This window comes from Aquarana catesbeiana, linkage group LG09 (assembly GCF_042186555.1).
Source record: "Aquarana catesbeiana isolate 2022-GZ linkage group LG09, ASM4218655v1, whole genome shotgun sequence".
Taxonomy (NCBI): Eukaryota; Metazoa; Chordata; class Amphibia; order Anura; family Ranidae; genus Aquarana; species Aquarana catesbeiana.
This window is the reverse complement of record NC_133332.1, coordinates 48,416,775-48,428,920: the sequence shown is the minus strand read 5'-3', so window position 1 is coordinate 48,428,920 and position 12,146 is coordinate 48,416,775. Positions and strand designations below refer to the sequence as shown.

At 43.8% G+C, this 12,146-nt stretch overlaps 1 protein-coding gene across 2 annotated transcripts in view; it reads left to right on the top strand.

Moving 5' to 3' along the window:
- LOC141107598 (complement factor B-like) overlaps positions 1–12,146 on the top strand; it is a 190,012-nt gene that overhangs the window by 142,372 nt on the left and 35,494 nt on the right. For both annotated transcript variants that reach the window (XM_073598449.1, XM_073598448.1), the window contains 2 exons: positions 269–431; positions 4,286–4,365. In XM_073598449.1, the coding sequence (XP_073454550.1) occupies positions 269–431; positions 4,286–4,365 (243 nt within the window). The remainder of the gene's footprint in view (positions 1–268; positions 432–4,285; positions 4,366–12,146) is intronic.

Here is a 12,146-nt window from a genome sequence, read left to right as displayed (position 1 = left end):
TTTAAACAAACCAGTCAGAACAAGAATGTAGGAACTGCCATTGCTGACTTATTTTTGAGGTTACAAGCTCCAAGGCTACAACTCTGTATGTCAGGTGTTTCAGCTTCTCTGGCTGCATGCATGTTCAATAAGCAGTGATTATAGGCAAAACATATCGGCCTTCAGAACCAGTACATTCACAAACAAGTCAGCAGTGGTAACTCCTACATTGCTATACTGAGGCTGTTAAATCCGCTTAAAATAGTCATATTCTTATTGGATTTTTCAGGTCCATCCGACAGAGCAAAAGTTACACGGAAAGTCAAAAACATCCACCGCCATCCAAAATATGACCCCAACAGCAAAAGAGATAAGAATGTTCCAAAATCATTTGAATATGATTTGGCTCTTGTCGAATTGAGCGAAAAGATTGAGTTTTCTCCAACAGTCAGGTATAATTTTTTGTTTGTAGAGAATTCCCTCTAGTGTGTAACATGCAAATCTTTAAACCTGATACAATAACAACAATATGGGATAGCAAGTGTGAAAATGCTTGTCATACTAAAATGTATATAAAAAATACTCTTAATACCCTGTACCTTGGAGAATATTTACATCAATGTGTTGTTAACAATACACTTTCTGCCACCATAAAAAACCAAAGACTTTTAAATACAAACAAGACTAACTAAAAATACACTCTCTGGTAGCGCAATAATGCACTGAAATATCTTCTAGGTGCTCCTAGCAAACCAATATAAAATGCCAATGTCTGTGATATTAAAATGTTCATAAATTATTCTATATATTCATCAGTGATATCTTTATAAATTCATAAATTATTCGGTGCAACAGTCAATATTCTTCCTTCACATGCACCACAATTGTTGGGTAAATCTTCCAATCCACTGTGTGAAAAGTGCTCACCACTCCCCCATAAGACACCACACTCACCAGAGGTTATTGCCTCTCATTTTACTGATCCGCAACTAAAGCATTCAAACTATCCCCTTTATGGTCACTGTTCCTTTAAGTTAATCCCATCAGTTTGTTGTATTCTTCCATATATTTCTAGGACTCAGAAGAAAAAGTGGCCCACATAGTATAATCCCATTTAAAATAATTATTAAAATACCATATTTATCGGTGTATAACCCGCACTTTTTCGCCTTAAAATCAGGGGAAAATCGTGGGTGCGTGTTACACGCCGATCCCTGCCGATCCCCCGCTGATTGTGAGCGGAGGAGCGAGTGCCGCCGATAGCTATACATTAACTGATCAGAATCCCAAAACTATACCTCTCACACGTGTACAGATAGAGATAGCGGCGCTAATATAAATTGTGTAAAATAATGGGTCAGAACAGCATAATGCCTATGACCCCCTACTTATACATAAAAATAATAATAATAATAGTGTCATGAAAAATATTATTTTTATCATGAAAAGAAATTTCTTTAACACCCAGTGAAAAGTGTCACTATAAATAATAAATTACAAGAAATGAATGAATAAGTTCAACAGTTGTTTTTCAATCTTCTTGTGTGAAAAATCTTCTACTCTTCCACCACACCACCGTGATAGTGACACCACTCCCTCTGAAGAGCGCACTCACCAGATTGTATAGCCTCCCACTCTTGTGTTCGGCAAAACAGCAATTGAACCACACCTGGGTTGCATGTGATGAACCGTGAATCCAATCAAGCCAGCTCCATATGTGAAAAAGTTAATAAAGTGCTCCACATAGCGTGATACCATTTTGATAGATTTATTAAAATCACTTCAAACACACTTCAATGGTTACACTCACTTTTAAACTGAAACATAAAAGCCTTTAAAAAAAATCCACAGCAAGCAACAGGATCAGTGATCAACGGTGCACCGTGGTCACAGCGGACCTGAAGTGTAAACTGGTGTATCTCTCACCCAACCTTCTAAGGCCCAGCCATCCGATCGGTGTAGTCCTCCTCAGACAGCGGCATCTAATGTCAGTGCGATGGAATGCCGTGTAACCATGCCCAATTCCTATAGGCATTATGCTGCTCTGACCTATTATTTTACACAATTTATATTAGCGCCTGTACACGTGTGAGAGGTATAGTTTTGGGATTCTGATCAGTTTACGTATTTATTTAAGTGGCAGCTTTTTTCACTGTACACTGTGTATGTACACACATTTTGTATTCATTTACACATCTTTTATATAGCTTTGCACTTTTCTTTGGCGCATTGCCGATAGCTATACATAGCCGAGTGTACTCTGCTATTCTCGGCTAGTTACGCTCAGTCACGCCCAGTCCCGACCTATGATGGACATAACACAGGGACTGGGCGTGACTGTGAGCGGAGCTATCCGAGCCTAGCCGAGTACACTCGGCTATGTATGTATATGGGCGGCGCTTGGCTCCGCTCACAGTCCCGCCATTGGACCTGTGTTATGTCCATCATAGGGCGGGACTGGGCGGGACTACAAGAGGATCCGAGAAGAGCCGAGATACACAGGACCAGCTCTGTGTATCTCGGCGTGCCATTTTCAAACTGCAGTGACACTGACATGTCACTGCAGTTTAACTGCAGCCTAGTCAAGGCTGCAGGTGGACACTGACAAGGCTGCAGGTGGACACTGACAAGGCTGCAAATGACACTGACAAGGCTGCAAGGCTGCAAATGACACTGGACAAGCATGCAGATGGACACTGATAAGGCTGCATTGATGTTCATTTAAATGTAAGATTTTTTCCTTAAAATTCCCTCCTAAACTTGGGGTGCGTGTTATACGCCGATAAATACAGTAAATGCTAAATGCACTTAAAAAAAAAATTCTTTAAAATGCCTATCAAAAAATATCACCGTCAGAAGTGCCCAGAATATGATAACTGGTGAAGAATGTATCTCCCCACGTCACATCTGGTCTGACGTCACATCCGGGTGCCGTAAAGTCCTGCCAACGTGTTTCGTCACTTCTGACTTCATCTAAGGCTGGGTTCACACTACTGCAAATTGGATCCAATTCGCATGACAGGAGAGTGTGCCCAACTCTCAATGGAGCCGGTTAACACATCTCCCTGGCGGCCGCGGAGCGGATTGCACAGGGGTACATCTTTGGCTCAGTTTCAGGTCCGAATTCAGGCAAAAATTTGGGCCCGATTTGTCCCTGAAATGGAGAACAGGGATGCACCGGACCCCTGCTAAGTGTGAACCCGTCCTGAGGGTTATTTTTAGTTACCCTTGTTTGTATTTACACTAAAATTTATGATTGAGTGTCATATTGAAAGTTATTTTAACTACTTGCTGACTGCAATACGTATATATACATTGCGGTTTACAAGTAGTATGCCAGGGTTATAGCTAAAGCTATCACTCATAACCGAGGTATTTTTTTTTTTTTCAGCCAGCGGTTGGCTTTCCAGCTAATTAGGCACTGGATCGCTTTCAGAAGTGGCAGGAGGGGACAACCCCCCTCCTGCCACTCGCCGGTGTATCTCAGGCTTACTGTTTTTACCGGCGCACCCGCAAAACAATCAGAAGGTGTGGCCAGCTGGTCACAAAGGCGAACAGATGGTCTCTGATCACCTTTATGGCCTTGAAGGACTGGAGCGACGTCATGACACAAGTATACACATTTTTTTTTTAAAAGCAAAAGATCAAACTTTTTTTTTTTTTTTTCATCTTTTTGCTTTTAAAGGTAAAGAAGAGATTTGGGGTCTTTTTGATCCCAGATCTCCCCATAAAGAGGACCTGTCATCCTTATTTCTATTACAAGGTTTATATTCCTTGTAATAGGAATAAAAGTGATTTAAAAAAAAAATGAAAGGGACAGTATAAAAAATTTAAAAGCAACCCCATCACTCCGTGCTCACGCACAGAAGTGAACGCATATGTAGGTTGTTCACGCATATGTAAATGATGTTCGCACTGTAAAATGTAAAAAATTTGAAAGCTTCGCCCATGGAGATTTTTAAGTATCGTAGCTTGTTGTAATTCAATGAGTGTGCACAATTTTAAAGCGTAACATGTTAAAGCGTAACATCATCTTTCACATTTTACAAAAAATATTGGGTATATATTGTGGTTTTTATTTTTTATTCATTAAAGTGAGTTTTTTCTGCAAAAAATTGCGTTTGAAAAACGGCAAATACTGTGTGACATAAAAACTATGTAACTAACAATTTGAACTCACTGAAAGTGCAAAAAAGTAAGGAAAAATATTTTCTTACAATGCGCTGTAAAAAAATTATGGAAATATGCATATTTTGCCAAAGAATATAAGCAATGAAAGCATTTCAAAATGATTTTCTTTTTACAGGCCTATTTGTCTTCCATGTACAAGTGGAACATCCTGGGCATTAAAACAACGAGACAAGGCTGTGTCTTGCAAGGATCATGGTAAGTGTGCACATTTTCCAGGAAATGTAACAAAGCGTGAAGCAAAAAATATGTAGCACAACCCCTGAAAGTGCCGCTGATTGAGATAGGTCTTCTGATGCTGGCCTCAACCTTCTCAAAACCCCCAGCCTCTTGGACATACCCAGCTGAGTACACGAGCACTAGGTCTCACATAGGAATCACAGACAGCAAACCTAGTATTCAGTGTAGCAAAGTCTTTTACCTCTTTTGGTCTAATGAGAACCTCCAAGGCCAAAGATAGCTGACATCCTTCAATATGTGGTGGGCTGTGAGGCATAGTGGATGCAAAGATGGTGAAAGTCATTAGGCTCTAGACACTTCTTGAATGTAAAAGAGGTTTTATTTCTTTAACAGTGCTTTTATATTTTGAAGGGAAAGAGGGTTAGGGCCAGGACACCCTTAGATAGTTGCAAACTCAATTGGCAGACTCTGAGACTTCAATAGGAGGACAGCCGTTCAGGGAAAGGCCATAGCAAGAAGCCACATCTGCACTTGCAGGAATGCTCTCTCCTATGGTAACAGTCCTTTTAACAGTTTCTAACTCAAATGTAACAGTTCTTTCAGCTCCACTGCAACTGCTCCTTGTAGTTCTTCAATACTGAGCTCCTGGTCTCTTACTATACCCTCTGATTCACTGACTCTGAATCCCTTGAGCTCCTCCAAGGTTTGCGGTGGTATCTCCCTCAAGCATCACCCCTGCTTCTCTGCTGGGTCAAGCTTCAATGTCAATACACACCAGAACATTATCTATAGATTTCACTATAACATCAGTCCAAGTCAATAAATTTTGGCTTGTCCTCTGAACCTGAAAGACATATGAAAGAAAGACAAACATGCTAAATGTATTGATAAGTCTGTAAAAAAAAAAAAAAAAGCATGAATACTTGTTTAATGTTTTGAAGAACACATGAACAGTCCCAATGAAGATGATGATCTTCAGAAGAGGTAGACCGCAACAGTTCCACTCTTCTAGCTTCCTGTAACACAACAATCCAAGTCAGATAGGCTATAGAATTTCAAACCTCAACTGACTCCAGTTATAATTAAAAGGATAAAAAGAACAGGCCCACAAAGACCAGTTGAGTAAACGCTGGTAACATATGTACATAGGTCCTCAAGATAAAAGATTTATTCTCTGATGAATCTAGCCTCATCTGATTTATAATCCAGAGGTTAAACAGAACAGATCAAAGTAGACCAGTTGAATAATCACTGGTAACATACTGTATGTACATGTGCTCTCAAGAGAAAGATGAAGTCTCTGATGAGTCTTCGATGTCCTGAACTTGACATCCTGGAACAGTGCTTGAAGACATTAGGTCACTTTTCCATAGGTGGGAAAGCGGGCAAGGTCCTTTAAAGGTGGCTGTAGGATAGTCTCTCTAGCTGGTTAAATGGATTCTTGACAAGTCCATGTTTAGGAGGCTCTGCTTCCACCTACTTTCTTACATGATGGCTGGTATTAATGACTCTGATGGGTTTAGTAGGCCTTTCACTCTTAGCAACGTTCCTGATGTGTAGGGATGGGCAAACGGTTCACCCTGAGCATAAGTTCGGGCCGAACTTTGGTTGTTCGAACACTGAACAAAATGCGGTGTTCGCGCCAATTTCTAAAGCTGCGTAACACCGTTAAAGTCTATGTGACACTAACATGAAAAACCAAAAGTGCTCATTTTAAAGGCTTATATGCAAGTTATTGTCATAAAAAGTGTTTGGGGACCCAGGTCCTGCCCCAGGGGACATGTATCAATGCAAAAAAAGTTTTAAAAAAATGTCTTTTTTTTTTTTTCGGGAGCAGGGATTTTAATAATGGTTAAAGTGAAATAATAAAAATGAAATATTCCTTTACATATCGTGCCTGGGGGGTGTCTATAGTATGCCTGTAAAGTGGCGCAGTTTTCCCGTGTTTAGAACAGTACCGCAGCAAAATGACATATAGCCCTCAGCTATATAACAGCTGTCATCAAGAAGAAGCGTCACTCGGCAGGAGCCTCCCATGGAGGCAGGGGTGTTGCGGCTTTTGTTTTTTCTTTTTTCGGCTCGTCGGGTGGCGTGATAGAAGATGAATGGACATCGCTGGACATTTTTTTTTTTTTTTATCTTTTAATAAAGGACTTGTCCCTAAGTGTCACCTGTCTTTTTTACTATTTTTGACACTTTTTTTTGTGAAATGGTAATGGTACAATGTACCCCTTACCAATTCACATAGGGGGGAGGCTGGGATCTGGGGGTCCCCTTGTTAAAGGGGTTTTCAGATTCCGATAAACCCCCTGACCGCATACCCCCACAACCACCGGGCAAGGGTTGTGGGGATGAGGTCCTTGTCCCCATCAACATGGGGACAAGGTGCTTTGGGGGGCTACTTCAAAGCACCCTCCCCATGTTGAGGGCATGTGGCCTGGTACGGTTCTGGAGGGGGGAGCGCTCTATCACCCCCCCTCTTTTCCTGCGGCCTGCCAGGTTGTGTTCTCGGATAAGGGTCTGCCATGGATTTTGGGGGGGACCCCTACGCCCATTTTTTTTAAATTTGGCACAGGGTTCCCCTTAATTTCCATACCAGACCTAAAGGGCCTGGTATGGATATTGGGGGGACCCCCACGCAATTTTTTAAAAATTTTTGGTTCGGGGTTCCCCTTAATATTCATACCAGACCCAAAGGGCCTGGTAATGGATGGTGGGGGGGGGGGGCATGCCGTTTTTTACATTGAGTTTTATCTATATTGCCAAGACCCGACAATTCATTACAGCCGCGATCAGTTTTAAATTACTTTTTCCTTTAGAAATGTCATTTTGCTGTGGTAATGTTCTAAACACTGGAAAAATGCGCCACTTTACAGGCATACTATAGACACCCCCCAGGCACAATATTTAAAGGAATATTTCATTTTTATTGTTTCACTTTAAGCATTATTAAAATCACTGCTCCTGAAAAAACGTCAGTTTTTTTTAAACTTTTTTTTGCATTGATACATGTCCCCTGGGGCAGGACCCGGGTAACTAAACACTTTTTATGACAATAACTTGCACATAAACCTTTAAAATGAGCACTTTTGATTTTTCATGTCCGTGTCCCATAGACTTTAACTGTGTTCGTTTGTTCGTCTGAATTTTTTCCCTGTTCGGATGTTCTGGTGCGAATCGAACGGGGGGGGGGGGGGGGGTTTGGCTCATCCTTAGTGATGTGATGTTTGAGCTGTCAGCCTTATCAGTTTGGATCCTAATGATCGTGTCTGTAACTAATATGCAGCTTAGGTCAAGACTCTGTTCGGGAATTTAGAAATTTTAAACTCTGGCTGGGATTTTCCTGGTCATCTGTCAAAAATCAAGTCGTACTGATGCTGCTATAAGATGATTCTCTAATACAGATTTGATCACTCATGGAAAGTCTTGTTGTCAGAGTGAGTATTTCTTTTGAGTTCCTGAAGCATGAGATTTGAGAGTTAAAGGGGATTGTCTCTAATTTCCTCAACAATAGTTTTACAACTGCGTCTAATGCTTTTACTTTGCTTATTACTAGAACAAGGAGTGCCCATAATGACCTAAATTAATCTTTTAAGCATAAGGACCATTTGGAGGATCACTTATAGGTTATTCTACCTTGTGGACCCAGTAAAAGCATGATTTGGCATCTTTTTGAAGTGGTGGGATGTAACTAGTCCAATCAATGAAGGATAGATGATGTATGTCTTTTGGTGTAGGGATCTTCTCCTTGTCATATTGACTCTGTATTTGACTGCACTTAAGTGTAGGAAGATTAATTCCTTTAGTTCCTTTCATATCTAAGCGATTCTGATAAGCGATTCTGTGATATTTACTATTCCAGGATATGCGTGCAGGGTGTAGGACAGTGCTGGTGGCTCTATTTTTTTGGGGGGGCAGCAAACAAAACACCCACCACCCCCCCACACTGTTTGGTCGGTCAGTTGATCCCCCCATCGCGCGGTCAGTCGATTCCCCCACCCCCCGTCGCTCGACTTCCCCTGCGTCTCCTCCTCGGCGGCCAATACGGTTGCTTCTCCTCTCAGCCAATCGGGTCTTAAGACCTGCTTCCTGATTGGCCAGGGAGGAGAATCGGGAAGACTATAGTGAATATTAACTCGGTATTGTCACACAACTGGGTGGGCTCAGGGCGCAGTGCTCTTCGCCCAGAGACCACCCTTTTTTTAAGCCAATTAGATCCTCAGGCTCTAATCATGTGCATCCAAAAAAACCCCCAAAAACCCCATTAAAATCAATGCATCCGGCGCCCTGCATGTAGATTAGGGGCCAGGTGCATGGATTAGGGGGGTGGCGCCCCTCATGGACAGGCCACCACTGTATATATATCTACCAAAATCAGTGACGTCGGCAGGGAGGGGCTCACCATGGCTGAAGCCCCGATTGGGTCCCCAAAAAGCCCCAAATCTCGAGTGGGCACCGTTCTATTTATAGCCCCGAGCGCCGCCGAGCGGGGACCGATCTTATCCCGAGCACCGCCAAGTGCGGCCGAGTCACATAGCAGGTCCCGCCTTCTGGAGCCTGCAGCGCTGATGGACGTCCCACTGGTCAAATGGTGGGACCACGGGACGTGTGATGTCCATCATAAGCGCTGCAGGCTCCAGAAGGCGGGAATTACAATGCAGCCGCCGCGTGAGATCTCCGCTCGGCTCTCATCCTCTCCTCCGGCAAAGATGGACGTGCACCGCACGTCCATCTGCTGCAGGACACATGAAGTCTCCTGGTCAGGTAGGTCAGTGTGTCACTACCGTCAGTGTAGGTAGGTCAGTGTACGTTAGGTAGGTCAGTGTATGTTAGGTAGGTCAATGTATGTATGTCAGGTAGGTAGGTCAGTGTATGTTAGTGTATGTTAGGTAGGTCAGTGTATGTCAGGTAGGTAGGTCAGTGTATGTAGGTCAGTGCATGTCAGGTAGGTCAGTGCGTGTCAGGTAGGTAGGTCAGTGTATGTAAGTCAGTGTATGTCAGGTAGGTCAGTGTATGTCAGGTAGGTAGGTCAGTGTAGGTCAGTGTGGCAGGCAGGTAGGTCAGTGCGGCAGGCAGGTGAGTTTAGTGGTCAGCATTGATGGTCACCAGTAAGCCAGGCAGCAACCAGCAAGTGAGCTTACCCCCCGCCACACAACCCCACCACCCAGCCAAAAAACCCTGCGCCGCCGCCGCAGCTCAGCCTCACAGATCATGGTATATAGCATGTCTCACAAAGCCTGGCATATAGCATTTCTCACAAAGCCTGGCATATAGCATTTCTCACAAAGCCTGGTATATAAACATTTCTCACAAAGCCTGGTATATAAACATTTCTCACAAAGCCTGGCATATAGCATTTCTCACAAAGCCTGGCATATAGCATTTCTCACAAAGCCTGGCATATAGCATTTCTCACAAAGCCTGGCTTATAGCATTTCTCACAAAGCCTGGCTTATAGCATTTCTCACAAAGCCTGGCATATAGCATTTCTCACAAAGCCTGGCTTATAGCATTTCTCACAAAGCCTGGCATATAGCATTTCGCACAAATCCTGCACAATTACCACCCCTCCAGTCTGCACAATTACCACCCCCCATCTGCACAATTACCACCCCGTCTGCACAATTCCCCCCCCCTCTGCACAATTCACCACCCCCCATCTGCACAATTACCCCTCCCCCGTCTGCACAATTACCACCCCCTGTCTGCACAATTACTGCATCACTGCACCCCTCAGCACAGACCCCCCCATTCAGCACAGATGGACCCCCCTTTCAGCACAGACCCCCCCTTCAGCACAGACCCCCCCTTCAGCACACCCCCCTTCAGCACCCCCCCCTTTAGCACATATGGACCCCCCTTTAGCACAGATGAACCCCCCCCTTCAGCACAGACGGACCCCCCAATCCCATTCAGTACCTCCTCAGATCAGCATGGCACTCGGCAAAGGCACATCAGGTCCCCTCTCCCTTTGTGCACATAAACACTGGAGGGGGAGGCAGCTTCACTCTGCTCGCTGTGCCTGTGTGACATCCGGCCTGGGACTGCTCAGACAGCCCGTGGCCACGAGAGAAGGGGATGGTTGGTCAGGTGCAGTGGTGTCACCCCGCACCAGACCACCCCCCGCACCAGATCGTCCCCCCCCCCCACTGCAACGCTACAGCCAGCAGCTCGCCTCTCTCTCCCTGTGGGGTCATACAGCAGCGCTACAGCCATTTACCTTCAATGGCGCAGCTCGTCCTCTCTGAATCCACCACAAGCAGCCACGCAATCGCCTCCGGTGTCCTGTCCCAGTCGACTACACCCCTACACAGTGACGCACGCAAATAGTACCGCCCACTACTATCCTCTCCTCCGGTCCCCGCCAATCGTAGCCACTACTATAGACATGCCAACGAATCCCAGTAGAGTGGGTGTGTGCGTGCGCACAGCTTGCTCCCTGCACATGCCCTAAACACGGGCAAATCAGCTTCCCAGCCTGCAATCAGCTGATTGCAGGCTGAGAAGCTTCCCATAGAACGCCGCATGTCCGGTGCCTGGTCACTCTTAAAGTGACTTTTTTTTTTTTTTTTTTACAGCTTGGGGAGGTATTATACAATTTTCTTATTTCATTTCCTTTAGAGTTGCCTTCAACTATGTTGTACAAGGGCCTGCCTGACTGCATACAAGTTGAAAGTGTTTAGGTTTGACCTCATATTATGTGGTTTTGGTAAATCTAAAGAAATTGCACAAGAGCTTTGTATAATGTATGGCCAGCCCAAGGGTTAATAAGGGGTTAAATAGTAACGTCAGTATTTGTAAGGTTGCTTTAACCACTTGCCGACCATACATAGTACATATGCGGCGGCAAGGCGGCGCTCCTGTGCAGGATCATGTATCTAGTACGTGATCTGCGCGCCGGGCTAGGGAGCGTGCCAGTGCCGCCCCTGCTGTACGATTGGCTGCAGCACGATCCAATCAGCGTGTGCTGACCACTGATTGGTTGCCGGCACCCAAAGATCAGCTCTGGACATTACCAAAGAGAGCCCTGTGTAGGTAAACAAACACAGGGCTCTCTTCTGACAGCAGCAATGTGCTGGTTTTGTTTTCCTGCAAAGTACATTGCTTAGTAAAAACAGCACACACAGTAAAACATATTGGCCACACATTTAACCCCTTGATTGCCCTAGATGTTGAGGCCTTCACTACCAGTGTCATTAGTACAGTGACAGAGTATATATATATATATATATATATATATGTATATATGTATATATATATATATATATATATATATGTATGTATATATGTATATATATATATAAATTTTATTTTTTCCATCAAAAAGTTTTATTGAAGGTAAATATAATTTAACATTCAAAGCCACATTGCCGTGTTAATCTGGTACAATTGAATATAACCTCTAATGAACATCAGGTGTGTTAACTATCATCCAGACTAAGTTACAGTATATAGTCTATGAAATTATGTTGTCATACTGCCAAAACTGGGGGCATGTAGGAATGAGATTACGTTTGAAGATTTCAGGAGCCTCACCCAGTTAGGGACTGGGGCTAACTAAGTTAGTATGGCATAGAACATATCTAACAATTAGCTCTGAGTTCTTTGAAAAGTTTTTCAATATACATGTCTAGGAAAGAAGTGGTAGAAGGAAGGAAAAAAAGGAAGTAAAGAAGGGAAAAGAATAGCTGTTATCTGCGAAATAGTAATGTCTCTCTCCTTGGCCGCCACGTTACGCTGGCGCTTGGTTAGAGGGGAGCGAGCCGTTCTTTTGTTCAGTAGAGCGTTAATTGTTCATT